General features: G+C 47.7%; 2 protein-coding genes across 3 annotated transcripts; both read left to right on the plus strand.

Moving 5' to 3' along the window:
- The first annotated feature begins 965 nt into the window (after positions 1-965).
- LOC100276627 (non-specific lipid transfer protein-like 1) lies at positions 966-4,193 on the plus strand. Its single transcript, XM_008658189.4, has 3 exons — positions 966-1,577; positions 1,923-1,946; positions 3,563-4,193. Exons 1-3 carry the CDS (start codon positions 1,214-1,216, stop codon positions 3,718-3,720), a joined length of 546 nt encoding a protein of 181 aa, XP_008656411.1. The 5' UTR covers positions 966-1,213; the 3' UTR covers positions 3,721-4,193.
- A 6,586-nt stretch (positions 4,194-10,779) lies between these two features.
- On the plus strand, positions 10,780-14,982 carry LOC100274637 (uncharacterized). 2 transcript variants are annotated; one of them, XM_023301661.1, is made up of 7 exons: positions 10,780-11,276; positions 11,494-11,580; positions 13,295-13,429; positions 13,535-13,639; positions 13,738-13,829; positions 13,914-14,019; positions 14,119-14,982. In XM_023301661.1, the coding sequence occupies exons 1-7, from the start codon at positions 10,947-10,949 to the stop codon at positions 14,623-14,625; spliced, it is 1,362 nt and encodes a 453-aa protein (XP_023157429.1). In that variant the 5' UTR covers positions 10,780-10,946; the 3' UTR covers positions 14,626-14,982. The 2 variants fall into 2 exon arrangements, with proteins under 2 accessions (XP_023157429.1, NP_001336880.1); NM_001349951.1 differs by having other exon boundaries at positions 10,799-11,276; positions 11,506-11,580; positions 14,119-14,949.
- The last annotated feature ends 298 nt before the right edge of the window (positions 14,983-15,280 follow it).

Below are 15,280 nucleotides of genomic sequence, written 5' to 3' on the forward strand. Positions count from 1 at the left end.
CGAAGCTTAAGAGACTTTTTCACGGTTCAAGCTCGTTACGAAAAACGATCTAGCGCCGTGAAAGGGGCTACTGTTGGGACCATGCTTCGTCGCCGAAGGTCTTGTAGGGAGAAGCAGCTTCGACTGAAGCTGTTCGCATGAGATGACCGAAGGTTCCTCCTCATGAAGCTTCGGAATTGCAAACCGACTTAAAAGTAGAATGACCTTTCAGTCCATAAATGTTTGGGTCGCTGTTGTAATCCCCTATGAGGGACATAATTGTAATTCCTCACAGACTGTATCCCGTGCCTATAAATAGTGAACAGTACTCCCTTACTGTTCACACTTTCCTGTTTTCTGCAATCACATCATTCGGGAATCAACCTTTGCCAAGGCAGAGGTATTATTGTATCCAATACTTAAATATATTGAATGGATATTATATGATTCATTTACCTCTGATACTCTATACTTTATGTTATTTCATACAATTTATTAAAATCCGATTACGAAGACTTAACCTTCGTAATCATATTGTTGCCCACCTTCGTCCAGAGTTTATTATCCCCGAGGGAATAATGCTTCGTTGGACGAAGGATATTAACATTTAACATTTCATGTTGTCTTGTTCTTAATTCATAGCATTTGAGAACAAGCCCCCAACACAATACTTCAGTTTTGAAAACAGAGATTTTACCCAGCTTGCCAAACACCATTATGTATATAATACTGCAGTATTTGAGAATACTGCAGTATTCTTCCAAAACTGCAGAAAAACTTTGTTCCCAAACACCCCCTAAAACTGTGTTTTGTATGTCTGTTTGCACTAGAGTAGTGGATTTAGTTTCAAAACAAGTAAAGTAAACCGTTGGAGAGAGAAAACGAGAGGGGGAGGCAAAAGATGTGAGAAATTGTTGTTACAGGATGTTTTCGTCGTAGGTGAAGCTCTTTTAATATTTTTTATTAGTTATAGATAGACGTAGATATGTAGAATGTAGAGAGATAGAGAGAGAGGAGAGATAATAGAAGTCGAGAACAAGTTAACACGGGAAAGCACAAAGCACCCATGATTCCAGTTCATGCCAACCTCGCCGCCGTGGACCGTTGCCATCTGTGCATCTGGATTCCATAAAGGCACGCGTGCCCTGACCTCTCCACACCCCGCGTCCCACCAACTTCCATTCCCTACCGCCCGCCCACCCCACTCCACTCCGCTCCTCCCACTCGAGCCATCATGGCCCTCGCCTCCCGCGCCGCCGCAGCCGCCGTGGCGTGCGTCCTCCTGGCGCTCGCCGCCTCCGCCGCGGGGGCGGGCTCCAACTCCCCTGCACCGGCGCCGGCGGTGGACTGTATCTCCCAGGCCGCCAGCCTGATCGACTGCATCGACTACGTCCAGAAGGGGAGCAGCGCGCGCCGTCCGTCCGCTGCCTGCTGCGGCGAGGTCAAGACCGCAGTGGCCAGCCCCGTCATCGTGGGCTGCCTCTGCTCCCTCGCCGGCTCCAACTCCAGTAACCTGGGCTTTCCCATCGACATGAAGCGCGTGCTGGCGCTCCCCGGCGCGTGCGGCGCGTCCAACGCCGCCTTCAGCAAGTGCAACAGTGAGCACCACCCGAGCCTTTCCTCATCCTTGCTTCTCCCCGAGCAGTTTCCCTCTTAAATTCCGTCATATCTCATCATGTGTCCCCCCCCCCCCCCCCCCCCCCAAAAAAAAAAAAAACTTAGTACTGTGCCATCTCCTCCAAAAAATTTCCTTACACCTCGAGAACCCATGCCTAAATCACGGGTTTCTTTTCTTCGGATTTTACCGCTCCTTTGATTTCTCTTAGAAGGATTTTATGTAGTGTAGATAAAGGTCCCTTTTTTTGATAAGTTAGTTTGGTTTTCCCTTTTGCTACTCTAAGCAATTTCGATATGATCTAACAGTTCCACTCTTTTGCTTGCAGTTTCCGCGCTTCCCCCAACCGAAGGTAACTCTATGCCTCACTATCAGTTTCACTGTCTTTTCTTTTACGTCCGTCTAATCTCTGTGTAACGACATGCGCCTTTATTACACTCTATGATTTTTAGGAACAATCGGCACATATTAGTACTTAGATTATGCTCTATGAATTTTTGCAGTGTTACGCCTGTTTAGAACTTTAGATCTTCAAGTATGAACAGAACAAATATATGCTAGAACTGTACAATAACTTCAACTGGGAAAAAACAAGATCTGAATTTTTTAGCTGTCCGTTTTCCAAGAATAAAGTTTTTGTTTTTTTAAAAAAAATGGAAGAAAAAACAGAATTCTTAGCTGTCACAAGAGTATAAATGTGTTTTGTCTTTCTTCTGCTAGAAAAGAAGCTGATGAGCTGTAACACGCTCAAAACATCTCCACATGCATGTGTGGTGTTCCGCTCCTTTGGCATAACTATGGGTCCGCAACATTTTTGTTTGCCAGCAAAGAATCCTCAGCTGTTATTTCCAATCACCTTTGTATCTTTGCGAGTGATTGCATGGCATGTGCGCTACAAAACAATATAGACAGAATTATGTATAGGAGTGAAGAGAAGAAACCTGTATGCTAGCCAACGGTTCGGTTTCTTTAACCATCGCCTGATTCAGTTGAGCTGTAGAAAGCGATAGAGTGTGGTCAGCTGATCGTTCTGTTGAAGTTTGAAATAGATCTAGGCATGATCGGTACGACCGAGTGTGTTAGAGGGGTGACCCTGCAGCTCATCTGAATCAGACGATTTTATTACCTTCAGCAGAGGAGTGACTGAGAGCAAGGCTAATAGAAGAATTAACTAAAAGGCTTCGTACTCTTGCCATAGCCAATAATAATACCCGATACATATAGTGAGCTTATTCTTCTATGACTCTTAAGTTAGAGAGAGTCATCATTTAGATTGACAGAAAAAAAAGAAAGAGTCATCTTTAACTCACGCAAGCAAGCTCTTTCTCCCCCTAGAATTCTAGGGAGCCATAAGCACTCACTTTCTTCTCTCCCTCTATGTTCCCACCTAGGATTTTGGTGACATAGAGCTGTTTGAAGCCTGCCTAGTTAGCCTCGTTATGATGGCACTATTATTATTAGGCCATCTCGAGCATGTAAAATATATTGACCAGAGTTTAAAGTAGAGAGTTGAATATAGAGTTTGAAATAAAGAGTGAGATATGAGATGGGTAAGGATTCTGTTGTTGGAGATAACTTGCTACTCTAGGTTTAGCATTCCAACATGAAACATTTCATCGCCTGTCCTTCAGTACTAGACCATGGGTCGCCGTGCAAAAGTATCATTACTTAATTCCTGGAGACCTGCAGCCGTTTCTCTGGCACAGTTGTCACGGGCACAGTCTGACTGGCAAGTCACGGGAGTACTCGGCCAGCATTTTTTTTCTTCTCTTTAATGCCTGTGGAATAATGTATGTTGACTACACTACACACCTTTGGCCAAACTAGTGGATGGACTGGAGTGGTTTTGTTCGTTCGTGGAACCATCCTGAAATGGGCGTTCAGTAATACAGTTGCTGTTATGATCCAACTGTAATAAAGCTGTGGTGGGTTCTGAGTTTCTGACCACCAAGCTGTTGTCATTCGCAGCACCTGCACCGTCCGCCGCCGGGGGGTCATCGAGCGGTGGCGCGGCGGCATCTTCACCGCGCGCCGCGGCGGCGAGCTCTCCTCCGATGACGGCGACCGCCCTGTTGGCTGCCGTGGCGGCTCCCCTGCTCGCCTACTACTGCTGCTACCTCTTCTGAGGGTTTCCTTCTGCTGCTGCTGCCGTCTAGGCTGAGTGACCTATTTCTATGTATGTGACGATTCAAGTTAACTTGTGGAGCGCGGCTGCGCGTGCGTTTGTGCTTGTGCAGTCGCCACTGTTGCTGTGTTCTTGCGATACTCTTGTCACTTGAGAGGTGGTGTTGTATGGACTGGTTTAGCTGGCTCCCCCGTGCTTCCATCGACCCGCTTCGCGCTTCATGTTTACTACTTGCGATACTGTTGTTACTTGTGATTGATGATGATAAAAGCCACGGCCTGTGTTACTACTGCTGTAACAAGTCCGACAGAAGAACCATCCAATGCAGGCCCACGAAGGGGATCCAGGCTGCGCCGGCCTAGTACTCGGCTTAGGGAGTTTGTGTGAGTTGTAATTGAGATATAAGGGAATATTGATTAGGGAAAAGGCATCAGACTTGTAATAAGAATTCTGGACAGACTGTCGCTCTGCCTATCTACTCTGCCATCTGCTCTTCTTCCTGTCCAAGTCTTCTTCCTCCCTCCTAGCATCTCCTAACAATTGGTATCAAAGCCCTCGTTCCGGTCTGGAGCAGCACCACCGTTACTATACTCGTCGACAGAAGGGGTTGGGAGCCATGGATCCCAACCTCAAGTCCATGTTCGAGGAGATGATGAGATTGATGCGGACGGAAGTTTCCAAGGAAATCGCCAAGGGTTTCGCTGACCATGACGCAATTCTGAATCAGAGATTCACTGATTTATCTGTGGCTGAGGAGAACCGCAACGTTCGCATCCAAGCCCTGGAGGAAGCTGCCACTGAATTTGATCGATCCTTCACTGCATGGAAGCCGGAGATCGAATCTTCGGTGTCTGACATCCGCCTGGAGATCTCCAAACTCAACAAGTTCTTCGAGCGCGATGCGCGCGTCAACTCCGCATCCCAGCCGGGTGTTCTCGGCACCGAGTCGGCTCCTTCGCGACAACCTGCCGGATCACGCGCTGATGGGCCAATCGGCCACCGCACTGACAATCATACCCGGGATGATGAGTCTGGGTCCCTCGGACCCCAGACCCGTCACCCGGTCAAGGGTACGTCGGATCCATCCTTCTCTGTACCTCATATTCCACATGATCAGTTTGTGCCGCATTCGTACAATCAGTCTCAAGGGGGGTTCCATCCTCGTGGTCATCTTCCCCAGATGCCTTTCCACAAATTTGATGGGACCAATCCACGTTTGTGGCGTTCACGTTGTCAGAATTACTTTGATATGTATTCTGTCGATCGCGATGTGTGGGTTAAGGTGGCTACTATGTACTTAGAAGGTCCGGCTGCACGATGGTTTCAATCCATGGAGCGTAGGCTCACTCATGCGCCATGGGATACATTTTGCACACTCATTATGGATCGTTTTGGTCGTGACGAGCACGAGGTGTTGATTCGTAGATTGTTCCACATTAAACAGTCTGGATCCGTCTCTGACTATATTGCATCGTTCACTGAATTAGTCGATCAGTTGCATGCTTACGAGTCTGTCACCGACCCACTTTACTACACTACTCGTTTTATTGATGGTTTACATCCCAGCATCCGTTCTTCTATTTTGATGCAACGGCCTCCGGACCTGGATACTGCTTGTGTGCTCGCCTCTTTGCAGGAAGAAGAGTTTATTTCAACAAAGAAGCCAGAGTACAAGAGACAAGTTGATCCTGTTTATTCAGTTAAATCAGAGTACAGGCCAACGACTAAACCTGCATATCCATTGCCTTCCCCACCATCTCTGGATGATAACAAAGTGATGGAGTCAGTGAAGCCTGCTCCTACTGGAAACAAACTTGATGCCTTAAAAGCTTACAGAATGGCTAAAGGTCTCTGTAAAATTTGTGCTGAAAAGTGGTTCAAGGGTCACAAGTGTTCCCCTTCTGTGCAGTTACATGTAGTTCAAGAAGTTTGGGAACTGTTGGGATCTGTTGATGCTCAACCGTCCGAGGAGACAGTGGAGTCCTCTTCTCAGCTGTTTATAACTCTTTCTCAGGCTGCAGTGACTGGTACTGAGTATTCCAAAACCTTGAAATTTCTGGGAATTATTGCAGATCATCAAGTGTTGATATTGGTTGATAGTGGAAGCTCTCATTCTTTTATCAGTTCCACTTTGGCTCACAAGTTACCAGGAATATCTGCTTTGTCCATACCCTTGCGTGTATCTGTCGCTAATGGATCTCAACTTGTCTGCACTTCTGAACTCCAGCACATTCAGTGGTCTGTGGATAGTATTCAGTTTACTACTACGTTCAAGATCCTTCCACTATATTGTTATGACATTATTTTAGGTATGGATTGGCTTGAGTCCCACAGTCCTATGGAGGTTCACTGGGAACAAAAATGGATGTCAATCCAGTCAGGCCCTACTACAGTTTTATTACAAGGCATATTACCCAATATTCCTCCTACTACAGTTATTCAAGTATTGGCTGTCACCCCAGAATGTAATGCAGTGGATTTCAGTCTGTTACCTTCCGCTATTCAGACCATTCTGCAGGAGTATGAACACTTATTTGAAGCTCCTACCCATCTTCCACCAAGTAGGGCTTGTGACCATTCTATTCCATTAATTCCAGGCGCCAAACCGGTTAACATTAGACCCTACAGGTATCCACCTAGTCTTAAAACAGAGATCGAACGCCAAGTTCAGGACATGTTGGACACTGGAGTGATCCAACACAGCCATAGCGCTTTCAATTCCCCTGTTCTTTTGGTCAAAAAGAAGGATAATACTTGGCGATTTTGTGTTGATTTCAGACACCTTAATGCTCTCACTGTTAAACGTCAATTTCCTATACCTGTCATGGATGACATTTTTCATGAGTTGTCTGCAGCCAAATGGTTCACAAAGTTGGATTTACGGGCAGGTTTCCATCAAATATTACTCCAACCAGGTGAAGAGCATAAAACCGCTTTTTCCACTCATGAAGGGCATTTCGAATTTCGAGTATTAGCCTTTGGGTTAACTGGAGCACCTGCAACCTTCCAAGGGGCAATGAATGCAACGCTCAAGCCCCTACTAAGGCAGTGTGTTATGGTGTTCTTCGACGACATTCTTATTTACAGTCCTTCTTTTGACCAACACCTCATCCACATTCGGTCAGTGCTGGACTTGTTGAAGCAAGATGACTGGAGGATCAAATTATCCAAGTGTTCTTTTGCTCAGCAACAACTGTCTTATTTGGGCCATGTTATCAGTTCTGATGGTATATCTACAGATCCAGCTAAAATTGATGCCATTGTCACTTGGCCTCTTCCCTCCAATACCAAAGAACTTCGCAGTTTCCTTGGTCTTGCTGGCTATTATCGCAAGTTTGTGCGTCATTTTGGAGTGATTAGCAAGCCCCTCACGAATCTATTAAGGAAGAACTCTCTCTTCATATGGACCACTGAGCATGACACTGCATTTTCTACACTCAAATCTGCATTACAGTCTGCCCCAGTACTATCTCTGCCTGATTTTACCAAGCCTTTCTGTATCGAAACTGATGCTAGTGGCAAGGGTGTTGGTGCTGTTTTGATGCAAGATGAGCATCCCATTGCATTTGTCAGCAAGGCATTGAGTTCTAAAACTTTGGGTTTATCCACTTATGAGAAGGAATACCTAGCAATTTTGCTTGCTGTTGAGCAGTGGCATCCCTATCTGCAATATGGGGAGTTTATCATCAAAACAGACCATAGAAGTTTGTCTCATTTGTGTGACCAGCGGCTACACACACCTTGGCAGCAAAAGGTTTTTACTAAATTGCTTGGACTCCAATACAAAGTATTGTACAAAAAGGGATCTGACAACAGTGCAGCTGATGCCCTTTCCAGAAGGCCACATGTACAGCCTGAGTTGTCAGCTATATCAGCAGCAACACCAGCATGGCTCCATGATGTGGTTTCTAGTTACGAAGCTGATGACAAGGCACAAGAATTACTTACAGCCTTGTTAGTCAACCCTGATTCTATTCCTCATTTTACATTACACAAAGGGGTGCTTCGTCACAAAGGCCGTGTCTACGTGGGAGCCCTTCCTTCCCTCCACACTAAGATCATCTCTGCTTGCCATGATACAGCACTTGGTGGTCATTCCGGCATTCCAGTTACCCTTCGCCGTATTAAACAATTGTTCTTTTGGCCGGGTATGAATGCTTCAGTTCGTTCTTTTGTCAGCTCGTGTGAAGTTTGTCAGAAAGCTAAACCGGATCGTAATCGTTATCCTGGGTTGCTTCAACCTTTGGAAATTCCTCAGGCAGCTTGGCAAATTGTTTCCATGGATTTTGTCACTGGTCTTCCTAAATCCGGACATGCTGATTGCATACTCGTGGTTATTGACACATTTTCTAAATATGGTCATTTTCTACCACTACATCACCCCTACACAGCTGTTTCTGTTGCCCGTCTTTTTCTTGACAACATTTATAAGCTGCATGGTCTTCCTGTTGCTATAGTTTCTGATCGAGACCCGGTGTTTACTGCACGGTTCTGGAAAGAGCTGTTTTCGTTGGCCGGAGTTCAGCTGCGTATGAGTACATCATACCACCCACAGTCTGATGGTCAGACCGAGCGTGTCAACCAGTGTTTGGAGACTTACCTTCGCTGCTTTGTCAATTCTTGCCCTGCCAAGTGGCTTCAATGGTTATCCCTGGCTGAATATTGGTACAATACCAGTTTGCATTCATCCCTTGGTCGTTCGCCTTTTGAAGTTCTCTATGGACGGTCTCCTCATCATTTTGGTTTGACAGCAGTGGATACCTGTGTTGTTCCTGATCTTCATCAATGGTTATCCGATCGTGCCCTTATGACTGATGTGGTCAAGATGCATCTATCCCGTGCCAAGCATCGCATGAAGAAACAGGCAGACAAGGGCAGATCAGAACGTGTGTTTTCAGTTGGTGATTCAGTTTTCGTCAAGCTGCAACCATATATACAAACATCCTTGTCTCGTCGCTCCTGTCAGAAACTTTCCTTCAAGTATTTTGGTCCTTTCACCGTCGCTGCTAAAGTGGGCTCCGTGGCTTATAAACTGGCGTTGCCAGCCTCTTCTTCCATCCACCCGGTGTTCCACGTGTCCCAACTTAAGCCTGCTGTCCAACGTCCAGATCATGTTAGTGCAGTGCTTCCTGACATGCTTCATGATTTACAGATTCCGATGCAAGTGCTTCAGGAACGTCATGTTCTTCGCGGCGGTTCCATGGTGCACGAAGCCCTCATTGTTTGGTCTCATCTCCCTTCGGACCTGGCAACTTGGGAAGATGTTGTTCGCTTGCGCCAAGAGTTTCCCGCTGCTCCTGCTTGGGGGCAAGCAGGTTTTCAAGGGGGAGGGAATGTTACTACTGCTGTAACAAGTCCGACAGAAGAACCATCCAATGCAGGCCCACGAAGGGGATCCAGGTTGCGCCGGCCTAGTACTCGGCTTAGGGAGTTTGTGTGAGTTGTAATTGAGATATAAGGGAATATTGATTAGGGAAAAGGCATCAGACTTGTAATAAGAATTCTGGACAGACTGTCGCTCTGCCTATCTACTCTGCCATCTGCTCTTCTTCCTGTCCAAGTCTTCTTCCTCCCTCCTAGCATCTCCTAACAGCCTGCGATTGGTGTAGCAGTCCGGCACTGCACGTCTGCACTGGGGAAGGAGAAAGAAAGAAAAATCTGGACATTTATGTTCCAGCCATAAACGACGGTTGGTTAGCAGTTATTAGCACAGGCCGGCCTACCAGTAGTCACTACGGTTGGCCAGGACCAGTAGAGTTAAACTTGTCGCTTAGAGCTAGTTTAGAAGTCCAGAAACCGGAGGGGATTAAAGAGACTAAAATTCTCTTATTATTCAATTTTAAATAAAGAGAAAATTTTAAACCCTTCTAATACCTTTCGATTTTGTGGCTCATAAATAGCCCTTAGCGTTTTCGCTACATTTCTCGTTTTCAGTAGTACTACGACACGAGATACACAAAACGCTCTGATTATTATTGTTATGTATTTCGACGTAAATTTTTTAAAAAATATAAAAAAGTTAGGTTTTTGGTTAACAAAACGGTTTTCACGAAAATGTAATGTCCGGGCCAAGTACTCCCTCCGTTTCTTTTTATTTGTCGCTGGATAGTGCAATTTTACACTATCCAGCGACAAATAAAAAGAAACGGAGGGAGTACGTAAATTCTAGTACGACAGTTGGGATAATAGAAGGGGGAGAACGAAGGGAAAAAAAAGGGAGTTGGATGTTGATGACTGTCGACGAGACGAGACAGGCCAGGTGACCAAGCATTAGATACGTGTAGTATGCTCGGCAAAAGACTTGCAGTTTCCCAAAGCCTCCCGGCTCCCGCTATCCATAAACACAGTTACACAGTCTCCATCAAACCGCGCGTCACTGCGAGAACGAACCGGACCACCTGGCTCTACCTGTGGTCAAACCGACCAAAATTAATGTAGATTTGACCGCACGGACGGCGACGGCGACGCGAATCGGTTGATTTTAGTTTTAGCCCCGAGAAGCGGACAAACCGTCGGTTAATCGGGGATCCGCCACGCCACATAAACACGCGCGGTGCCGGTGACGGTGTACCAGACTACCAGTACGGCCCATCTCGTGTGGGGCCACGCCGCTCCTTTCACTGCTGCCTAGCCTGGATATGTATATGCCTGTGGGCCATGGACGCCGCACCTGCGCCGGGCACGTTGCATGCATGTGCCTTGCCGACGACGGCGTCTGGTACGTCGCGCTCGCGCGGCACGGCAGCGGCATGGCATCTGACTCTGACGCGCAGGGCGGGCGGGTGTCGTGTCGGGGAGACGGAGACGGGGGGGATGAGGACGGGAGGGCAGCAGGACGCGTGGAGTGGAGGTGGTGTGCACACCGCGGCATCAGCTGGTCATACATACATACCGTCGATGGCCGTGAGGGAACGCACTGGGCGGTGGGTGACACTGGCACTATCCGTCGATCCGAGCCGACACGTACGACGGCAACCTGCGAAGCGACTTGCCACGTCGTCGGCCGGCACCCCCACGCCACGACGTCAGACCGGACCGCGCCTATATATATATTGGGCAGAGCACGTACGCAAGAGGCAAGACGGATCGAGACTACGACGCCGATCCTAGCTAGCTCTCCCGTTTCTGCTCGCAAGTCACACACAGCTCCGGTAGATCCGCCCCTCGCCTCTGGGCTCCAGGAAGAGATTAGCTTCAGACGGCAGGGATCGATACTAGCAAGCAAGCATGGCGCACGACTTGTGCGAGGACTTGGAGCTCGTCGCCGACGACGGCGGCTTCGATGACTACTACTGGGACGACGACTTCCATTTCCACGACGACGACGGCTTCTCCGCCTCCCCTACGACCCCCGCCAGCGTTGGTGCGCCCCGCCAGCAGCAGCAGCAGCAGCAGATGGGTGATATTTCAGCCTCGGACTACAAAGAAGGCGAAGACATGCAGGGGATACCCTGGGAAAGGCTCAACTACACCAGGGACCAGTATCGTCGGATGAGGCTCAAAGAGTACAAGAGCTACCAGAACCTCACGAGGTCGCACAGCGGCCTACAACAACAGGTTATTATATATATATATATATATATATATATATATATATATATATATATATATATATATATATATATATATATATATATATAATATATCCCCTTGTCACATCTTTTTTCTTTTTGTGAAAGAAAATCCCTCGTCACACTTTCTTCAAGTGACCGTCGTCCCAAAAGTGAGCATGAAAACGTGATCCCTCACACGTTCGTTTTTTTGTTTATGGAAGGAACGCAAACAGGTGGAGAGGAAGGACACATTCTACGATTTCCATCTGAACACGAGAGCCGTCAAGTCAACGATAGTGCATTTCCAGGTACGGTTTCAACTCGGTACTTCTCCATCCACACACCTGACCAAGACGTGTTTCGCGCGAGGATGTGAAGTGCCGTTTGATTAGCCCACTGGAATTTACCATAATCTTCTGCTCATCCCATATCGCCCAACCAAAAAACACACACACAGTCAGGATAGTAGTCATTCCGTTGGCCATAGGCTGTTACACTTGCACAATTTATTCTCTTAAGGCTAGTTTAATTTGGGAACCTTATTTTTCCAATGAAAAAAGAACTAATTTACTTTGGAAAAATGAAAATTCCTTGAGAAAAAATGAGGTTCCCAAACTAACATTAAGGAAAGAGTAGGCATGCCATCAAGATGCATAGTGGTGCGTGTGACTCTGGGTTGCCCGCCTCACAGTTCGATTGCTTCAGTTTGCATGATAGAAGCACAGTGCTCTTGTTGTCCGTTCTCTTTACCAGAACTCAGAGGGCGCGCAGGGTTACAAGTTGGAACGTGTGCCACCCCCCTATCCGAAAAAAATTCTTTACATACGAGATATAAAGAATTTTTTTACAGCCTCTCACATATATCTATATCAGTTGTTGGTTTATATAAATAGAAGAAAAATAAATTACTAAAGGGTTATTTTGTAAATTTTGATATGTGTTTGTGAACTTTCGAGTGGTGGATGTGAGGGGCTTTAAAAGATAACGTTTACATCGGGTATGTACAGAATTTTTTTCGCCTCCTATACCTAAGCACTCCTTTTTTCACAAAATACTTAAGTCTAACCTGTCATCATCATCCCCTAAATCTAACTTGTGATTTTTTCCCCGACTGCTGTGCGAGTATATATATATATATATATATATATATGTACGCTACGAACCATGAAGCATGATGTTTCATCTGCATCGAATGATGTCGCTGTTGTTCTGCTTCTATCAATGTATATATGGACATCACGCTGGTTGCAGGTCAACAACAAGCAGTGGCAGGACGTTTGGGTGTGCGCTATCTGCAGTTAGTCTTGAGTGATACTAGCTGCAATTTAATCAGATCGATCAGGTGGATGGGCATCCTCAGCAGCCGGGAGGAGTGACTCCAGCAGGGGGTTGGAAAGCTTGCAATATGGTATGGCAGGACGTTTCGAGATGGACGAATCTGTTGAAACGGGTCACCTTGAGTTCCTCATTTTTTTTGCAGGTTCATTTGCTGCATGTTCATTTGTGGCACGCCTTTTCGTGTTAATGGAAATTGTGCTCAAACCAATGCTGTCCGTTGAAAGTTTTTTATGGGGTTTATATTATCGTCCAATGTTGTGTCCTTTGTTTGGGTGAACATTGTGTGGCTAAAACCGTTCTGGATGGCAATGTTAACATGGACCTTCACTTTGGACACTGAATTGTAAGGTGTACTAGTACATCATTGGAATGACGACAGCCAATGGCATGGGGGCAGCAGGGGACAATTTCCCCTGTAGCTCGAGTTTTAAGTTGCCGAACAGATCGCGCGCAGAGCACTGTTTTATTTTATAATGTAGACTTGACAACGTTATTGATTTTATGAAGTGGAGTTTAAAATGAAAGATAAAAAATGATTAAGCCGCTAGAGATAGCCTCAGTCGGCCGGTTGCATCATGACATCCTGTACCTCTGTCAGTCTGTATCCTTTGCATTCTCTGGAGCATGTATTTCAAGCGCAATCAACAATCGTGAATCGTGTGTTCCAAATTGAAACACCTGCAGCTGAGGAACCTCCTGTGGCCTACATCGAAGCACGACGTGTACCTGGTGCAGAGCTACTCCGTGACGCACTGGTCTGCCCTGCTCCGGAGAGGAAGAGAGGTTCTCAACGTGGCCGGCCGGTTGGCTCCGACCCAGGTCTGCGTCCTTCGTCGCGCGTTGCTTGCATATTTCCGCTCCTTCGTCATCTTCTTCTCCTTCTTCAGTGTTGTGACCTGCAAATATTGCTTACCTGCTGTGCAGAACGTGAAGGGGGCTGGACCGTTGTCGAGGGTTCAGATCAGCGCCATGGCTGTGAAGGACAACCTCATGGTGGCCGGTGGCTTCCAGGGAGAACTCATATGCAAGGTATCTCTCGTCGGTGTTTTCCCTTCTCTTCTGTCAGTTTTACAAGGTCTATCTCTCACTCTCCTGCCTGCGCGCGCATGCATTCACTCGTTCGTCAGTACGTTGATAGACCCGGGGTGGCATTCTGCACCAGCCTGACCGGTGGCAGCAGTTCCATCACGAACGCCGTCGACATCCACCAGGCACCCAGGTAAGCGATCCAGACCGTCATGTTCTGATAACAGACAACTGAGCTGTTCTGTTGTGAACCACGACCGACGGTATGATGATGCAGCGGCGCCACGCGAGTGATGGCGGCGAACAACGACTGCGTCGTCAGGACGTTCGACGCCGAGAGATACAGCCTTCTCACGCAGCTCACCTTCCCGTGGTCCGTCAACGTGAGTGCCCTGCCGGTCGACCGGGTGCCTGCCTCTCAAGTCTTTAACCAATGGTGTGCTGAATAATCACTTGACACTGGCTACGGCACTTGCATGCAGAGCACGTCGGTGAGCCCCGACGGCAAGCTGCTGGCGGTCCTGGGCGACAGCACGGAGTGCGTGGTCGCCGACCCGCAGTCGGGCAAGGCGGTGGCGACGCTGCGCGGGCACCTGGACTACTCCTTCGCGTCGGCGTGGCACCCCGACGGCCGCGTCCTGGCGACGGGGAACCAGGACGCGACGTGCCGGCTGTGGGACGCGCGCAGCCTGTCGGAGCCGTTCGCCGTGCTCGGGGCCCGGATCGGCGCCGTCCGGGGCCTCCGCTTCTCCCCCGACGGCAGGTTCCTGGCCGCGGCCGAGGCCGCCGACTTCGTGCACGTGTACGACGCCGCGGCCGGGTACGCCGGCGCCGCGCAGGAGGTGGACGTGTTCGGGGAGGTCGCCGGCGCCGCGTTCAGCCCCGACGGCGAGGCGCTGTTCGTGAGCGTCGCCGACCGCACCTACGGCGGCCTGCTCGAGTTCCGACGCCGGCGGGCGGACCGCTACCTCGACGCGTGTTTCTTCTGAGGGAGAGGCGCGCGCGCGCGCCGTCTGTTGTGTACTGTGCATGTGCCTGCCGGCGGGCGGCACGTATACATGTGGTGTGTTGTGTAGTGTAAAACGCAGAGTTTTGGTGCGTATCGGACAGCGTACCGGCTGGAGACAACCTGGCCAGGGTGCTTTCAGGAGCTAGTATCGCTTTCTTGTTTGTTTTGGACTTCGGGGGAAAAACACTTCAGAATGGTGCACTCGGGTTGCCTTTAGGTACTACAAGCTTGCTATAGAGATGCTGTGTATCAATTCGTTAATGTAAGAACTGTAAAATACTTCTAATACTTCTTCTGTCCTAAATTATATTTTATCTCTTTCCTAAATTATAACTAAGTATAAGACATAATTATTATGTTATAGTATTTTTATATTCGTTGTTTTCTATAATCTACATATCTAGATGTATAGTTTAGTTTAGCTTATATCGTTAAGTCTAGCTTATATGTGTAGTTTTGTTCTTTTTATTTCAATCATATTAGGGTCTGTTTGGTTGGGCATGTGGAAAAAGCTGTTGTTGGGCCTGTGGAAAAAGCTGCTGTGGACTGTGAGCGGTGGAAAAAGCTGTTGTGAGCTGTTAAAAAGCTAAAAACCGTTTGATGTAAACTACTAAAAGCCGTTAAAAGTTTTTTTA

Source organism: Zea mays, chromosome 1 (assembly GCF_902167145.1).
Source record: "Zea mays cultivar B73 chromosome 1, Zm-B73-REFERENCE-NAM-5.0, whole genome shotgun sequence".
In the NCBI taxonomy this organism is placed as follows: domain Eukaryota; kingdom Viridiplantae; phylum Streptophyta; class Magnoliopsida; order Poales; family Poaceae; genus Zea; species Zea mays.

Coding starts and splice junctions, on each gene's coding strand:
- LOC100276627 (XM_008658189.4), top strand. CDS start 1,214: ATGGCCCTCGCCTCCCGCGCCGCCGCAGCCGCCGTGGCGTGCGTCCTC. Junction 1,578..1,922: donor CGCCTTCAGCAAGTGCAACA/GTGAGCACCACC, acceptor TTTTGCTTGCAG/TTTCCGCGCTTCCCCCAACC. Junction 1,947..3,562: donor CGCGCTTCCCCCAACCGAAG/GTAACTCTATGC, acceptor TGTCATTCGCAG/CACCTGCACCGTCCGCCGCC.
- LOC100274637 (XM_023301661.1), top strand. CDS start 10,947: ATGGCGCACGACTTGTGCGAGGACTTGGAGCTCGTCGCCGACGACGGC. Junction 11,581..13,294: donor CAACGATAGTGCATTTCCAG/GTACGGTTTCAA, acceptor AAACACCTGCAG/CTGAGGAACCTCCTGTGGCC. Junction 13,430..13,534: donor GCCGGTTGGCTCCGACCCAG/GTCTGCGTCCTT, acceptor CCTGCTGTGCAG/AACGTGAAGGGGGCTGGACC.